The sequence below is a fragment of the Schistocerca cancellata genome, unplaced genomic scaffold, assembly GCF_023864275.1.
Source record: "Schistocerca cancellata isolate TAMUIC-IGC-003103 unplaced genomic scaffold, iqSchCanc2.1 HiC_scaffold_426, whole genome shotgun sequence".
Taxonomy (NCBI): Eukaryota; Metazoa; Arthropoda; class Insecta; order Orthoptera; family Acrididae; genus Schistocerca; species Schistocerca cancellata.
Window position 1 is genome coordinate 2152202 of NW_026046443.1, and position 18397 is coordinate 2170598.

The 18397-nt window shown below is 43.4% G+C and overlaps 1 protein-coding gene across 1 annotated transcript in view; it reads right to left on the reverse strand.

The window, feature by feature from the left end:
• LOC126124761 (heparan-alpha-glucosaminide N-acetyltransferase-like) overlaps positions 1-18397 on the reverse strand; it is a 105881-nt gene that overhangs the window by 1771 nt on the left and 85713 nt on the right. Inside the window, exons 9-10 of the mRNA XM_049915110.1 lie at positions 18105-18229; positions 15683-15866 (exon numbers count right to left, since the gene is read on the reverse strand). Coding sequence (XP_049771067.1) covers positions 15683-15866; positions 18105-18229 — 309 coding nt within the window. The remainder of the gene's footprint in view (positions 1-15682; positions 15867-18104; positions 18230-18397) is intronic.

Consider the following 18397-nt stretch of genomic DNA (forward strand, 5'->3'; position numbering starts at 1 on the left):
GAGAGGGGTTCTCTAAAATTAATGTGTTTTGTGCAGTTTCACGGGTAAAAGCATATGGTCCATTTTTCTTAGCCAAGAATACTCTTACAGGAAGCACATATCTTCATTACTGGCTCCCAAGTTCACCGGACCTGACTGTATGCGATTATTTCCTTGGGGGGGGGGGGGGGGGGGAGTTTATAAAAGAATTTGTTTATATGCCTTTGTTACCAACAAAAATGAATGAACTGAGACATTGCATAACAGCAACTATGGAAGCTGTAACTCAAGACAAGCTCACTGCAGTGTGGGGACAACTTGAATACTGCATTGGCATATGCTGTGTATCTCAAGGGAGTTTCCCATTCATCAAAAAACAAAATTCATTGTAGATGTTTATTAGTTTCAGAAATATAGACATGCTAAATCAGATGATTCTTTTTGATACACCCTGTATTATGGCACAGATATCCAACCTTTTTCATCATTAGAATGCATCACTCTGTAACAAATATAGAGCAAAAGACTGGGAGGAGGCTGCCCCCCTCCCCCCAATAAGTCACTTGATAAGCTCATTACCTAGGATATCCAGGTGGGAGAGAATATGAGGAAAAGGGAAAGAGGAGGGAAGGTGGAAATCACAGCGGAGAGAAGTGTGGCAGAGTCCAACTGATAAACCCACCCAAGGGCGGGCAGCAGGTAGGCAACATCTCGAAGCCACAAAAAGAATAGAATAGGATGTGTGAGCAGGGAAAGAGCAGCCAGCGATGACACAGGAAACCAAGAGCTGAGACCACTGAACCAGAAGAGGGTGGGGGTGAGGTCCCAGTGTCAACTAGAAGACTATCAACAGTGCTTTTGTAAAGGGCATCTTTGGCCAAACAGATACCACGATTGCGAACTATGTCCAAGAGGAGCAGTGTGGAAGGCGCAGCTGAGCCATAAGCTTGATAGCAATAGTCCAGATGGGACAAAACTAAGGCCCAAGAAACAGAGAAAGTACAGTTCTGGTTCAGGATGGATCATAGTATGGAGACAGAAATGCACCACACACGATTAAAGGGGGGGGGGGGGGGGCAATTAAAAGCCATGCAAAAGTGTCCATGTGGAAGTGCGCCAGACCGCACCCTGCAGCTGTTGGTTTGCAGAAGCCATTTAATATGAACTAGCGCAGATACAGCATCATCCACATACAGAGCAGGAGTGATCAACAGTCCAACACAGACCACAAAGTCCATTAACAGCGATGAGAAGAAAAGCACTTAATATGGATCCCTGTGGAACGCCATTCTCCTGGGACTGTGGAGATCTGAGAACATTGCCAACCTGAACCTGGAATGACCACTGGGTCAGGAACTGGAAAATAAAAATCAGAAAGGTACCCTAAAGGCCCCACTCATGGAGAGTTAGAAAGATTTGATAGCACAGTCATGTTGCAGGCCTTACAAAGATTGAAGAAAACTGTGATAAGATGCCAATCTGGGGAAAAGGCCTGTCATATTGCAGTTTCCAATTGATGCAGATGATCGACTGGAGACCGTCCCTCCCAAAAGTTAGACTGGCAAAGAGACAAGAGGTCCCTAAATTTGAGGACCAAACAGAGCTGATGAGCTACCATCTGTTCAACTAACTTGTGGAGGACATTGGTCAGACTGACCGGCCTGTAACTATCAAGGGGTGATAGCTTCTTACCGGGCTTTAGGACAGGAGCCACAATACTGTTCCTCCACTTAGGGGGAGAAACATCTTGGAATCAAATATGGTTAAATATCTGGAGGAGATATTACCAATGTGGAGGACTGAGGTGTTGAAGCAGCTGCTTTTGTATGGAAGTTCCCATTCATTAGAATGTTTATTGTACGATTCGTCTGACAAGGGGTAAAACATAAGTGGGAAGCTTCAGCCCGTTTCTGGAGGAGGACAGCACCTGGATAGGAGGCTGAGGCTGATGCCATTACAAAACGCATTGTTGGCAATGTGTTCTGTGAGAACTGATGGTTCTGTACAAATGCCACCCGAAACAAAGGCCACCAGAAACAGAAAGATCCGGGATGGAAGACTGCCTCTGGCAACCTTGCAAGGTGTGGAGCACAGCCCATAGCTGTGACAAAGGAACAGAAGACCCTAGGTAAGAGACAAATTGTTCTCTACACCCAACTTGCTCTATTTGATTAAGTAATGGACTTTGGCATGAAGATGTTTGAAGGTAATATGCCTGGTGGAGAAAGGATCTCACTTAATACACTGCAAGGCCCGATACCAAACACAGATGGTGATAGCAATGGCCGTGCTCCACCACAGGACTGGCCACCAGCAGCAAAAGGGGCCTGTTGTGTGGGACGGCAATGCCGGCAGCACAAATAACTCTATCGGACATATGACAAACAACTTCATCAATACAACTGACAAAGGGGGGGAGGGGGGGGGTTTACACAAGACCTGGGAGATATGAGATATATACTGATTGATAGCCCAGTGGGGTGTGGGAAGGGAATGAGAGACTCGATGGAAAGTAATCACTATCGCAGAGGTCATCACGCAGTGACTAATGTAATGAAGGGAGAAGGGGAGAGGAAGTGACTGAAAGATCTATGGTAGAGGAAGTGGCATAATCAGGACTGAAATGTGTAGTGGTACCATCATTAAGGTAGCACAGGTGATGGTCCGCCAGAAACTGTGTACGAGACCCCGACTAGGCAAAGCAGCACTGTCCCACAAGGAATGATGGGCATTAAAATTCCCAAGGATGAGGAAGGGAGGTGGTAGTTGCTGAAGGAGGGAAATTAAAGGAGTGGACATATGTGCTGCTAGATCTGTGAGGATAGTAGCTTCTATGACAGAATTTCGCCTAGATTTAATCTGAAGATGGGTAGGATTACAAAGTTTTGGAAGGTTTAGATTCTATAGTAGTATTCTAATCAGAAGTCAGCAAGCCATTAATACAATATTTCTGTTTTCTTTTAATACTGATTGCAGTAAAATAGCACAAAGTTGTGTGCACAATTTTAGTTAAAATATATATTAGAAAATATATAGCCTATTTCCGTTTGACATTTATCAAAGCATTGAATAAAAATTTTAAGTAAATCAGTCACAAACTTTCTCAGATTTTTGCTAACAACTTTTCCCTGTTATATGAGATATATTTATAATTTATACATATTAGAAAAAATATACAGCCCCTATCCGTCCAAATGTTTATCAGAATACTGTGCTAAACTTTGTAATTTAGAGAGTTTTGGTAAAAACTTTAAACAACAACTTGTCTTTATATAGTGGTATTGAAGACAAATGAAGGTATTAAAAATCAAACTACTACAATTACTTGGCACATTTGATACTTTCCAAGTTTTAGTGTTGTGACTCGCTGATCTTTCAAAGTGCCACCGCGCAGTTACGTGCATCCTCTGCATGTAGTGCTGTCTGCCAGCCATGCAGCGGCCGCTAGACTTGGACTCAGTGCTGATTTGACTGTTACAGTGTACACTCGTCTTACTTTGTTTACTTGATCTGTGACTTACACATGTTGTGTCATCCTAGAAATATATTTGTTCAACTTGACATAACAATTGGCGACGAGGTAGTGAATTTTTCTTTTTCATCATTGACCCACAGGTTTCCATGGCTACTTTAGAGCAACTACTGCAAGGTCTCATTGAACAGCAAATGCTTCTCACATCTGCAATTCGTGATTTCGTCACGGCATCCAATGCAGGTCGTCTCTCATCGTTGTCTCTACCTCCTTTTCCTCCTTACGACGAGGTGGTGGAAGAATGGTCTGATTACAAAAAACGTCTTCGACAGCACTTCTTGGCATTTCATGTCGCGGATGAACAAACATGTAAGTCTCTGTTCCTTTCATGGATTTCACCTCAAATGTATCGGTTGTTGTCGCAATTGTCTCCTTTGAAAGATTCTGCGTCTTTGTCTTTTGCTGAAATGTGCTCACTTTTGTCCATCTATTTTCATAAGCAAACACATGTGGTAGCCTCTCGTGTTGTCTTTTATCGTTGTCAAAAACAATCAAACCAATCCTATCATGCTTGGGTGGCTGAACTTCATGGCCCTAGTCGAAAGTCTCAATTTGTTACTGACGTTCCTAAAGAATCCTACGCTGATTCCATGGTACGGGATGCTATTATACGGTCAGCGCCCAACAAAGAAGTTAGGCGACGTGCCCTTCAGTTGGCAAATCCGACTCTAGATGAAGTCCTATCCATCACTCACTCAGTCTTTTGAAATTTCTCACGCCGCTGGAGTGCAAATAGAGGCATGGGGCGATGTCGAGGAAATACAACCTCTGTGCGATGTTGACGAAGCGTGTGGCGTGTCCCCGCCGGCCGACGTGGCCGCAGTATGCTCCCAAGCGCAGCCTCGGCCAAACCATAAACAAACCTCTAAGAAACTGCAGCAAAACCCACGGCAACTTCCTTCATGTCCGCGGTGATTTACGAAACATTCATGAAAAGATTGTCCACAACATTGGGCCGTGTGTCACAAATGCAAAAAAAAAAAAAAAAAAAAAGGGTCATATGTCATCTGTTTGCAAATCCGACCGCATACATGATGTTAATGAAGATGACGCTGATCCTGATTCTGTATTGTCTGTCAATTGTACTTCTTCCCTTTCAAGGAAGTTATTCCTCACTGTCCAAATACTTGGTCAAGATGTTCACATGCAGGTGGATACTGGTTCTGCTGCCACTATCATCAATTCTCAGATGTATCTTCAGTTGGGTTCTCCAATCCTGTCACCTGTCACTAGGCAATTACTGTCTTACAATAAACAGAAGATTTCTCTCTTGGGACAATTTGATGCTGAGGTATCTTACAAATCTGTCGTTCGCACTGTTCCCATATTTATGGTCGACCATAGTAACACGGAGAATCTTTTTGGTTTCGATGCCTTTTGCGTTTTTGGGTTCTCCATAGATGACTCTGTCAATATCGTCTCTGATGCTATTCCTTATGCTCAATTGGATTCCTTGTTGACGACATTTTCGTCCCTTTTTTCTCATGGGTTAGGCCGTGCAAACAACTTTGAAGCTCATATCACATTCAAACCCACTGCTCGGCCTACGTTTTTTCAGGCTCGGCCCATTCCTGTGGCCCTTCATGATCAGGTCAAACGGGAGCTGGATTGTCTCACTGCTTCAGGGGTCTTGCTTCCTGTCACTTCCAGTGAGTGGTCCTCTCCTGTCGTCGTCGTTGCTAAGCCAAATGGTGATATTCATTTCTGCGGAGATTTCAAAGCCACTGTAAATGCTCAATGCCTTATCAACACTTACCCTATGCCTCGACCTGCAGAATTGTTCACTAAACTTGCTGGAGGCCAGTACTTTTCTAAACTTAACCTGTCAGAAGCTTATCATCAACCTCCTCTCAACGCTGCTTCCTGGCAGTTTCTGGTCCTTAACACGCCTTTCGGCCTCTATCAATACCAACAATTGCCATTCGGGGTTGCCAGCACCCCTGTTCTCTTTCAGTGATTCTTGGAACAATTATTGCTCACTGTCCCTGGGTGTATAAATTACCAGGACAACATTGTTGTCACTGGCTCCACCACTATCGAACATCTTCAAAATCTCCACACACTTTTTCATGTCTTACAGACTGCCGGTCTTCAGTGTAATCTTCAGAAATCAAAATTTTTTGAGGCATCTATCACATACTTGGGGTTTCAACTCTCTCGGGATGGTATTTGTCCGCTTCAACACACTGTTGCTGCGATCGATGCCCTTCCTCGCCCTACATCTGTTAAGGAACTGCAGGCCTTCTTGGGGAAAATAGCATACTATCACAAGTTTTTACCGTCTGTTGCTTCAGTGGCTCAGCCGTTGCATCGCCTGTTGCATAAAAACATGCCTTTTCACTGGTCCATGTCATGCAATGCGGCTTTCCAGAAATTGAAGACCATGCTGAAACAGGCCCCGTGCCTGGCTATTTATCAACCTGGCCAACATCTTGTTCTTGCCACGGACGCCTCTCAATACGGGGTCGGTGCAGTCCTTGCGCACCGTTTTTCTGACGGTTCTGAACAACCCATTGCTTATGCCTCCAAAACGCTCACGGATGCCCAACAAAAGTATTCTCAAATTGAAAAAAGAAGCTTTGGCCATTATTTATGCTCTTCATAAGTTTGGTGTTTTTCTCTATGGATCCAAATTTCATCTTGTGATGGATCACAAACCACTTGTTTCCTTGTTTCATCCATCAACGTCACTTCCCAACAAGGCTGCATACCGCCTCCAAAGTTGGGCTGTTTACTTGTCTCGTTTCAATTATGAGATTCATTTCCGGCCGACGGCTCAACATACGAATGCTGATGAACTGTCTCGCCTTCCCATGGGTCTTGATCTGGCATTCGATAGGGAAGAACTTTTGTATTTCCACCTGGATGTTGCCGAGCAGCAGGTTGTGGACAGGTTCCCCATCACCGGGGACCAGCTGGCGGCTGCTACTGGTTCTGACCCTACCCTCTCCCGGGTTTTACGCTGCATTCAGAAGGGTTGGCCAGATCGTCCGTCTGCTAAGACTTCTAACCCATTGCGAACTACTACGTTTTGTGTTACCGCCTCACAGCTAGGGATGGTGTTATCTTCCTTTCCACCGAAAATGCTTCGCTGTGTGTTGTGGTACCTGCGTCTTTGCATGCTTCAGTCTTGTGCCTCCTTCACCAAGGGCACTGGGGTGTGTCTTGCACAAAATCTCTGGCGTGCCGTCATGTGTACTGGCCCGGCATCGACTCTGAAATCGCACACATAGTCGCTGCCTGCGGCACTTGTGCGTGACAGGCCGCCGCCCCGAAGTCATTTTTGTCACCGTGGCCTTCGCCTGAGAAGCCCTGGGAGCATATTCATGCTGACTTTGCGGGACCTTTTTTAGGTACTTATTGGCTTCTCGTTATTGACGCCTACTCTAACTTTCCTTTCATTGTCCATTGCACGTTGCCTACCATCGCGGCAACCACCAATGCTCTAGCTCGCATTTTCTCTTTGGAAGGCCTTCCCTCTACTCTTGTTACTGATAATGGTCCGCAATTTGCCTCTTCCGATTTTGTGGATTTTTGTGCCTGTCACGGCGTCATGCATGTCACGGCCCCTCCGTTCCATCCACAGTCAAACGGTGAGGCTGAACGACTGGTCCGCACATTTAAGGCTCAAATGAGGCTGAATGACTGGTCCGCACATTTAAGGCTCAGATGAGGAAACTCCTGACTTCATCTGCTGATGATGCGCTTATCCAATTTCTGGCTTCTTACCGTTTCACCCCCGTGGGCGACCACAGCACGGCTGAGCTCTTACATGGCCGACAGCCCCGCACGCTACTTCATCTTCTGTGGCCTTCCACCTCACTGCCGCGGGCCTTCGCTTGGCTGGTTCACCACTGATGACCTTGTATGGGTACGGGGATATGACAGGCGGCCAAAATGGAGTCCTGGCCGCATCTTATGTTACCATGGCCAATGCCTGTATGAAATCCAGACGGACACGGGTGTTGCAGTGCATTATTCGGACCAGCTTCGGCCTCGTGTGCCAGCAATGCCTGTTACAGATGCCGCTACACCACCTTCGGCTCTACCTGACGCTCAGTATACTGGAATCTCTCATTACTCACAACGCAGTCCTCTCACCATCATATCAGTGCCAGCGCAAGAACTGTCGCCACCAGGAGACGTGCCCATGCAGGAACCAGATGACCATCATATGTCCGAGAAACTCTACTCGCCTCCTTCTCCTACGGGTGCGGACACATCGCCCATGTCTCCTGTTATAACAACCGGACTTGCTGCAACGGGCAGATTGGTGCATGGGGCCCCAGCAGATTCGACCCCCACGTCTCCTGTCATCTCGACCCGTTATCATCGGAGACACTTCTGTTCGTACGTGAAGCCTCCTCCTCGAGACTTTACGGCCAGTCAAACTACACCTATGGACGTTAGAAATCTACAGGCCACCTGCATCAAGACCTGTGCAAAAACTTCAAAAGGGGGGAAAAGTGTTGTGACTTGCCGGTCTTTCAAAGTGCCACTGCACAGTTACGCGCATCCTCTACATGCGGCGCTGTCTGCCAGCCATGCAGCAGCAGCGCCACCTAAGTGGCCAGTCAGCCAGTGGCCTCTAGACTTGGACTCAGTTATGATTTGACTGTTAAAGTGTACACACGTCTTACTCTGTTTACTTGATCTGTGACTTTCATGTATTGCGTCTTCCTTGAAATATATTTGTTCAACTTGAAGTTATAACATTTAGAATGGAAATTAAAATGGCTCTCTTCCCTGAGATAAAAAAACTGTCCTGCTTCACATATGAAGAAAGGTCGAAGATAACTTCTTCAGCATTTCTGGCAATGTACTGCAACATCATGTGATGCTTTGGTCATGATATGGTGACATGTCACTAGTTGCAGCAAACTGGTGATTTTTGAGCCTGATAAATTTTATAGGCTTCAGAAGTAGGTATTTATTTTGAAACCATTACATTTTTTTTAGCTTTGATGAATCCCTTACAGTATCTGATTAAAACAAGCTGATAGTTAAAACAATTTACATGTTGTTAAAACAATTTACATATTTGTTTGGCGCAGCAAGCAACATTCTTGCCTTGTGTGGCTTGTCGTACTTGCCACATATAGTTTCTCTCTTCTACACTTTGGCCATATGTTCATAGTGCTAACACTCTGAAGACTGCATGGGATGGGAAACATAGGGCCACACATCAAGCGCATGGTATAAGCCATTATGGGTTTAGACTGAGATGGTGATTTATATGTTGTCATATTATGAGCTCCCCATTTTCATTCTGTAATTCTTTGATGCCGTGTGCTTCAGGGCTGTGCACAATACATCATAGCTAAAGTTGAGAGTTCATTGATGATCCATGTCTGTCTTCGTACTTTTGAATGCAGTATTTGCAGGCATGACTGTTGATATCTGCATCTGCTAGTAAGTATCCCAATACACCGATGCTTCACTGATTTCAGGATTTTTTCATATAAAAAGAAGAAAAACACTTTTTCAAATGATTCCTCTATTCTTTTAATAATCAAAAAGACATTTTATGAAACTGTGTTGTGTTTACAGCTTTACAAACAACAAATAAATATTGTACTGGGTTATTCAGTACTGTCAAAACCTACGAGCCTGTTACAAAGTATTTCTTAGTCATTACTCTTGTTACTAAATATCACCCCTTATTAAGCTTTATTATCCTGTAGTGAAGTAGAAGTGGATAGTTCCTATGAATTATTATGGGTGGAGGTTACACTCAACAACCGAGCTAGGTTAATAATTGGCTCCTTTTACCGACCTCCCAACTCAGCAGCAGTAGCAGAACAACTGAGAGAAAATTTGGAATACATTTCACAAAAATTTTCTCAGCATGTTATAGTCTTAGGTGGAGATTTCAATTTACCAGATATAGACTGGGACACTCAGATGTTTAGGATGGGTGGTAGGGACAGAGCATCGAATGATATTATACTGAGTGCACTATCCGAAAATTACCTCGAGCAATTAAACAGAGAACCGACTCATGGAGATAACATCTTGGACCTACTGATAACAAACAGATCCGAACTTTTCGACTCTGTAAGTGCAGAACAGGGAATCCGTGATCATAAGGCCGTTGCAGCATCCCTGAATATGGAAGTTAATAGGAATATAAAAGAAGGGAGGAAGGTTTATCTGTTTAGCAAGAGAAATAGAAGGCAGATTTCAGACTACCTGACAGATCAAAACGAAAATTTCTGTTCCAACACTGACAATGTTGAGTGTTTATGGAAAAAGTTCAAGGAAATCGTAAAATGCATTTTAGACAGGTACGTGCCGAATAAAACTGTGAGGGACAGGAAAAACCCACCGTGGTTCAACAACAAAGTTAGGAAACTACTGCGAAAGCAAAGAGAGCTTCACTCCAAGTTTAAACACAGCCAAAACCTCTAAGACAAACAGAAGCTGAACGATGTCAAAGTTAGTGTAAGGAGGGCTATGCGTGAAGTGTTCAGTGAATTCGAAAGTAAAATTCTATGTACCGACTTGAAGGAAAATCCTTGGAAGATATCCAGGCACTCCGGGATGATGATGGCATTGAAACAGAGGATGACACATGTAAAGTCAAAATACTAAACACCTTTTTCCAAAGCTGTTTCACAGAGGAAGACCGCACTGCAGTTCCTTCTCTAAATCCTCGTACAAACGCAAAAATGGCTGACATTGAGATAAGTGTCCAAGTTATAGAAAAGCAACTGGAATCACTCAACAGAGGAAAGTCCACTGGACATGACGGGATACCAATTCGATTCTACACAGAGTACGCAAAAGAACTTGCCCCCCTTTTAACAGCCATGTACCGCAAGTCTCTAGAGGAACGGAAGGTTCCAAATGATTCGAAAAGAGCACAGGTAGTCCCAGTCTTCAAGAAGGGTCGTCGAGCAGATGCGCAAAACTATAGACCTGTATCTCTGACGTCGATCTGTTGTAGAATTTTAGAACATGTTTTTTGCTCGTGTATCATGTCGTTTTTGGAAACCCAGAATCTACTCTGTAGGAATCAACATGGATTCCGGAAACAGCAATCATGTGAGACCCAACTCGCTTTATTTGTTCATGAGACCCAGAAAATATTAGATACAGGCTCCCAGGTAGATGCTATTTTCCTTGACTTCCGGAAGGCGTTCGATACAGTTCCGCACTGTCGCCTGATAAACAAAGTAAGAGCCTACGGAATATCAGACCAGCTGTGTGGCTGGATTGAAGAGTTTTTAGCAAACAGAATACAGCATGTTGTTATCAATGGAGAGACGTCTACAGACGTTAAAGTAGACTCTGGTGTGCCACAGGGGAGTGTTATGGGACCTTTGCTTTTCACAATATATGTAAATGACCTAGTAGATAGTGTCGGAAGTACCATGCAGCTTTTCGCAGATGATGCTGTAGTATACAGAGAAGTTGCAGCATTAGAAAATTGAAGCGAAATGCAGGAAGATCTGCAGCGGATAGGCACTTGGTGCAGGGAGTGGCAACTGCCCCTTAACATAGACAAATATAATGTATTGCGAATACATACAAAGAAGGATCCTTTATTGTATGATTATATGATAGCGGAACAAACACTGGTAGCAGTTACTTCTGTAAAATATCTGGGAGTATGCGGACGGAACGATTTGAAGTGGAATGATCATATAAAATTAATTGTAGGTAAGGCGGGTACCAGGTTGAGATTCATTGGGAGAGTCCTTAGAAAATATAGTCCATCAACAAAGGAGGTGGCTTACGAAACACTTGTTCGACCTATACTTGAGTATTGCTCATCAGTGTGGGATCCGCACCAGATCGGGTTGACGGAGGAGATAGAGAAGATCCAAAGAAGAGCGAACGAGTGTTTCTCACCTATAGCTCAATCAGAAGCCATTTGGCGTAAAGCAGTTCCAAAACATGTAATTAGAAAAGTTATGAAAGTGAAGATAGACATGTCAGGAAAAGTTACTGAGCTGTAAATTCCCTTCCATAGCAGCAAAATGATACACTTGCTCTTAGATGACACATATTCTTATTATGTGCATAGCATGCTTTCTGTGTTGGTCAAGACAAGAATGCTATTGCTTGTTAATCACATTTTCTGACAAAAAGCTGTCAGGAAGTCTGTAACAGTCATAGGTGGCAGCTCATGAACTCAGTTCATCTGTCTCACACATCTGTAGGATTCAGATCCTGAGTCATAACTGGGCTCTTCATCTTATCCACCAATCACTTCAGTATGGACAGGCATTATATGAATGTTTCTCTAATAAACACATTTCCTCATCTCTATGCATTTGGACACTGGGAGTATTCCTCCAACCATAAAAATAAATGTGAATTTATGTACTCTCATTCGTTAGTACTCCAGCTCAACTGAACTAATCTCTTTCCATTATGCTCATATCATTTTAGCTTTAGGTGATGATATGCAAAAAACTTTCTGCAAATTAAAGTAAAATCCTATTTGTGAGGAGTGCAGTTGTCCAGTAATTCATCATGTACTTTTGAAGTTGATCGCTCCATAATGAACTGGAACATTTCTACATTGCCAAAGGATAGCAATGAAGCTGAGCTGGGGCACCAGCCTTCTGTAAACATTTTTCTGCATGCTTCAGCGATCATTGCATGGTGAACACTAGAATGTTGTGTGTCATAGCAAATGAGAATTGTGGCTAAACTGCCCATACCATAAGAATGGTTTATTTAAAAAACCTTCATCCTAAATGTGTGCTATGTTCTGGTGAAGTGGACAGCAGATGAGGCAAAACTCTCATTAATGGGCAACTAGTAGGCACTATTCTATTGGTTGTGTTGAGATAAATGGGGCTGTATCTGAATCAACATTTGTGCCCCTAGCTTTCCAGCATAGCTTTCAATTCCTCAAATAATTCCTATCCAATAGTGTGTCTGTACTACCTGGGAGTTATAAAACCTACCGTATTTACTCGAATCTAAGCCGCACTTTTTTTTCAGTTTTCGTAATCCAAAAAACCACCTGCGGCTTAGAATCGAGTGCAAAGCAAGCGGAAGTTATGAAAAATGTTGGTACGTGCCGCCACAACTAACTTCTGCCGTCGAATATATGTAGCGCTACGCAGGCATGCGTTGTAGGCACAAAGATAAATACTGGCGCCAAAACCTCTGCGTCAGTAAATAAATTAAAAAAAAAAAAAAAAAAAAAAAAAAAAAACAAGTGGAAGACGAGCTTATTTTCTCCGCCGCGAGTTTCAACCACTGCATTTTCATACATTATCCAACGAAGTAAATACAAATTCCGTATTGTTCATTTTCGAATGTAGCACAATTTCAGTGTATTACGAAAATCTGACTGGCAAGACTGTTTGGGATGTTTGTCAATATGGCCAACTCTACGTTCTGAATTTTTTCCTATCTGTGAGAAGAGATGGTTGCTAATAGGAACCTGATGAAATATGAATCACATACAGTATTCTCTTCACCATAAGAATAATACGAAAATAAACATTTTGCCATGTATTCTTTCGTGTTTGCTGCTATCTCATTTAAATCCTGTCTGCCTAATAAACTACGAAACTAGAGTGAGACAACAGCAAACGCGGAAGAATATACGTATCGTGCCATGTTTATATTCGTATTATTCTTACAGTCAGAAATGAAGCACGGCAAGTGACTAGATTTTTAAATCTAAGATGACTCTAATTTCTGTGCAGAATTTGATGTAATAAAGAAGCGGCCACAAAGATTTTCAAACGGAGAAAAATTTTCGCCTAACTCTCGTTCAGAACATGTTCTATCATACGCAGTCTATTATTTGATTCTTGTTGATCATTATCAAAGAAAGCAGCAGTGTAAGTAACAACAAATAGCAGTCTCTTGCCATTGTTTCGCTAATGAGACGATTCCTCTCTTTTTTTTTTTTAAATTGTACGTGGCGGTAGCGCGTACAAAAGCAAGCCATGCCGCGTGCCGCGACAGGCCGTAAACACGCACTATCAGAATGCGACAAACAATGCATGACACAGTGCAGTAATGCATTTTCAGCTTAAGAGTGACACAAACACCTATAACAAAGAAAACGGCATTTATCAGATCAAAGCAAAATAAGCAATCGATTCAAACCAGACGAAGCACGTGAAAAAGGAAGGGTACCCGTATAAATACGGACGGAGCGCCTGACGCATAGCAATGGCTACGTGGTAATAACTGCTAAGCTTACGACGTGAACCAAACTACTGTAGCTGTATCGTCATTCATTCGACCTAAATTGTGTCTCATATTACAATGGACCAACTTCGTTTCGATTTGGAGGTGCGGCCTAAAACTTTTCTCTCCCCTTGAATTTCGAGTCTCAAATTTCAGGTGCGGCTTAGATTCGGGAAATTTTTTTTCCTTTATTTCGAGTCTCATTTTTCAGGTGCGGCTTAGATTCGAGTGCGGCTTAGATTCGAGTAAATACGGTACTCCACTAAGAGGTTTCACCACATGTAGTTCATGCTCAACTCAGTCTGTCTCTTTTTCCACTTCATTATGCTCAGAAAACGTGGAGTAAGGAATATTTCTTTACCCACCTGTCATCTTTCCTGCACATTTGTGGCAACTCTGTGGATTTTGTATTCCCCAAAATTATAATTTTCAGTGGAGCAAGCTGTTACTGATGTGGCATACCAAATACATTTTGTCACTTGCCATGATTTCTTTTGCTGCGTGCAGTTCATGTACAACTCAGGTGGAGTCAGCAGTCCTTTTCACACAGTATAGTTTCCACTGGGTAGGGAAAATTGCCAGCTTTTCAATAGTCCACAACATGAAATGGATGTTTTAACAGGGCTACGGCAGGTGGACAGATGTGGTGGTGTGCGGATTAACTGCAATAATGTTGGAACCGCTCCACCTCCAACAATATATCTCTTTATATTACAGCATTGTTTGGACTGTGATGCATCAGTAGCAAATTAGAAATAAATTTGTTAGAAGTTACCTTCTTAATAATGACTATAAGTCCTCATTAACACTCATTCACAGCTAAAGAAAAACTTAAAATTATTGAAGAAGCACAGAACCTTGGAACCCATGCAGTGAGAAGAAAGTAAAATGTGAGCGAGAGTTGTATTTACTAGGAAGGGGGGAGGGGGCAGGGAGGGAGGGGGGAGGTGACGGGAGTGGAGGCCCACAGCTCCAAGAGAAACAAACGGTAATCAACATGCATTTTGTGGCCAAGCATATGGACCTCGAAAAATGGCTCTGCGGTTATAAAGATGAGATGCGACAATATGGATGCTGGTAACACGGATCAAAAGGAGAATCCAGCCTCCTGATATGAGCTGCCAGCAATAAGAAGCAAAGGTGTACAGTGATGTGTGTAACTGGCAATGCACAAAAGCTACCACTTTATGTGGTATTTAAAAGGAATACTATTCCGAAAACATCACTGAAAGTCATATTGGTGAGAGCAAATCCGAAAGGATGGATGGAATGATCTTGTTGACTGGGTGACACGTTTGGCAATGTCACATTGGTGCGTTACCGAATTTATGTAACATGTCAGTGCTCGACTGCTTCCATGGACGTACAACTGAGGAAGTGCGAGACAAGCTATAACAAGGGCAAGCTGCCTTGGGTATTATCCCTGGAGGTCTAACAACCATCCTACAACCACTAGGTGTGTGTGTGTTTGTGTATCAGCCATTCAAACCTGCACTTAAACAGCAATTTGGGTTCAAAAATGGTTCAAATGGCTCTGAGCACTATGGGACTCAACATCTTAGGTCATAAGTCCCCTAGGACTTAGAACTACTTAAACCTAACTAACCTAAGGACATCACACACACCCATGCCCGAGGCAGGATTCGAACCTACGACCGTAGCAGTCCCGCAGTTCCGGACTGCAGCGCCAGAACCGCTAGACCACCGCGGCCGGCAGCAATTTGGGCAATGGATGACACAAGCATGCACCCCCCCCCCCCCCCCCCACTCACACACGCACAAAGACAATTTGTCCTCTCCCCACCCCCCCCTTTCAAATTACGGTGCACAGATTATTTGAATGTATGGTATATGTGGTGACTGACACACTTCCTGCCCCCACCCTCGTCTCACTCTCACCTCAAATTATTGTGCACAGATTATTTGAATGTATCCAGTATATGCGTATGGTACTAAAAATATTTTCAGCAAGTATATATCTTTAAATGAGTATTAATTTACCTGCATATATGAATGGAGCTCCACTCCACCAGCGATGACAGTCTGCCACAAAGTACAATATGCTAAGCAGAAGGAAAGCCATGCTTGCAGTTGCCAGCACATATGACAGGGACCAGAGATTCTTATTGACTGGGATGATTCCATCTTCTTTCGAGAAATGACAGAGGATTCCAGCTAATATGCCCTGTGTAATTTTTTCAATGGAACATTATTTTCATGAATAATTGATAAAATACACAAGATAAATGAATCTAACAGGTGTTATTAGTTGACTCTTAGCCTATAATTCACTATGCAAATTTAATCTCAAAATGAAGTGTATAATTAACATTGCTGTGATTTAATTAATACATAATTCTTCCTTAGAAAATCCAGGATGGAATAATGACAATATTATGAAAAGGACAGATTGCTACTCACCACATAGTGGAGTTGTTGAGCTGCAGACAGGTACAAAAGAAGGCTGCTAAAAAAGTAAGCTTTTGGTCCAAAGAATCTTGTTCTAAACACACACACACACACACACACACACACACACACACACACGCACACACAACACACACACACACACACACACACACACATATTAAAGGACAATTCAAATATACATGACCACTGTCACTGGCCACCAGTGCTGGACTGCAAGGAACTGCAGACAGGCGAGTGGAGCAGAGAATGAGAGAAGTAACAAGACTGTGGAGTATTGGTGGGATAGAAGGCTGTGTAATGCTAGAGTAGGAGTGCAGAAGGGGATAGGTGGGCGAAGGCTAGTGACTAATGAAGGTTGAGTCCAGGAGGGTTATGGGAACATAGGATATATTGCAGGGAGAGTTCCCATCTGTCCAATTCAGAAAAGCTCTTATTGGTTGAAAGGATCCATATGGCACAGGCTGTGAACAGTCACTGAAGTGAAGAACTCCATGTTGGGTAGCATGCTCAGCAACTGGATTGTCTAGCTGTATCCTGGCCACAGTGTGCAAGTGACCATTCATGCAGGCAGACAGCTTGCTGGTTGTCATGTCCCATAAAATGCAGTAGAGTGGTTGTTCCTTAGCTTGTAGATTGTTTCACAGGTAGCCCTACCTTTGAAGGGATAGGTGATGCTTGTGATTGGACTGGAGTAAGTGGTGGTGGGAGGGTGTATGGGTCAGAACTTGCATCTAGCTCCACTACACGGACATGAGCCATGATGCAAGGGGATGGAAGCAGGGGTAGAGTAGGGATTGACAGCAAAATTATGTAGGTTCAGTGGGCAGTGGAAGGGGTGGGTAGGTTAGTGGGTAGGGTATTACATCTCACTGTGCCCTGAAATGATGAATATCCTGCCCACTATCCTTTGCACCTCTCTCACAGTGGTATTCCCCTGCCCACCGAACCTACACAATGTTCCTGTCCATCCCTCCTCCAACCCTGCTCTCAATCCCTTGGCTCATGGCCCATATCCCTGTAACAGTGCTGCAGGCAAGACCTGTCCCATAGATCCTCCCATCACCACTTTCTCCAGTCCAGGCACAAGCATCACCTATTCCATCAAAGGCAGGGCTATCTGTGAAAATAGTCATGTGATCTACAAGCTAAGCTGCAGCCACTGCGCTTATCTACATGGGCATGACAACCCACAAGCTGTTTGTCTGCACAAGTGGTCACTGACAAACTGTGGCCAAGAGACAGCTGGACCACCCAGTAGCTGACCACTAGTGACTGTCGTTTACTGAACTAACCCCTTCCTTGCTCCCACTCCAACACAGCCTATTCCAACAACACATCCACAGTCTTTTTACTTCTCTCCTTTTTCACTCCTCTTACCCCTCCCCCTCCCTGATATCTGTCTAACTGCCCTACACTATCACCACCATGTCTCCCATTCCCAACCCCAGCCTCCTCCTTACCCACACCAACCAGACTGCTTCTCCTGTTACACACAGTTGCTCACAGTCCAGCCTTGGCAGCCAGAGACAATGGTCATGTTTGTGCGAGTTGTCCTTGCATGAATGTGTGTGTGTGTGTGTGTGTGTGTGTGTGTGTGTGATTTACTTCAGAAGCACCCCTTTTGGCCAAAAGCTTACTTGTTTAGCAGTCTTTCTGTTGTGCTTGTCTGTGACTCATTGTCTCCACTCTATGGCATGTAGCAATCTATTCTTTTCATAATATTGTCAGAATTCTTCCTTACATTCTTTTCTTTTCCCTTGCAAAGATAGTCAGTCTGCATACCTAGAAACAGATAATAACCACTGTTTCTTCCGCAACTGTTGCTGTGTCAGATGCATCTGAGTTCACTGTTGCCAACTCACAGATTAATGGGCACTGGCCTACACTGTGCTACTAAACTAACTTTGAACAGACAGATATATAAATGATAACCTGATAGACAGTTAGATGGATGGACAGAATATTATTTTTACAATAGACTTTGTGGACTCACAGTAACCACTCCCCATGACAACCAGCGGGAGATTCTCATAAAGGTGTAGTTATAACATTGCAGGATTCTACCAGCATGAACTCCTAGGTACACCATCAGAATTGATGTCAAGGTTCCAAGTATACCTGCAAAGACAAAAATAAAATTGTGGAATGACAGCAACCTGCACACATAATTATTAGTAATTAGTAACAGTCTATCTTCACTCCACATCACCATGGATTGTGAACATCAGTATGCTTCATCTGTAGGTGGAATGTTACTTTGCAGAAATGTAAATAATTAATTTCAGT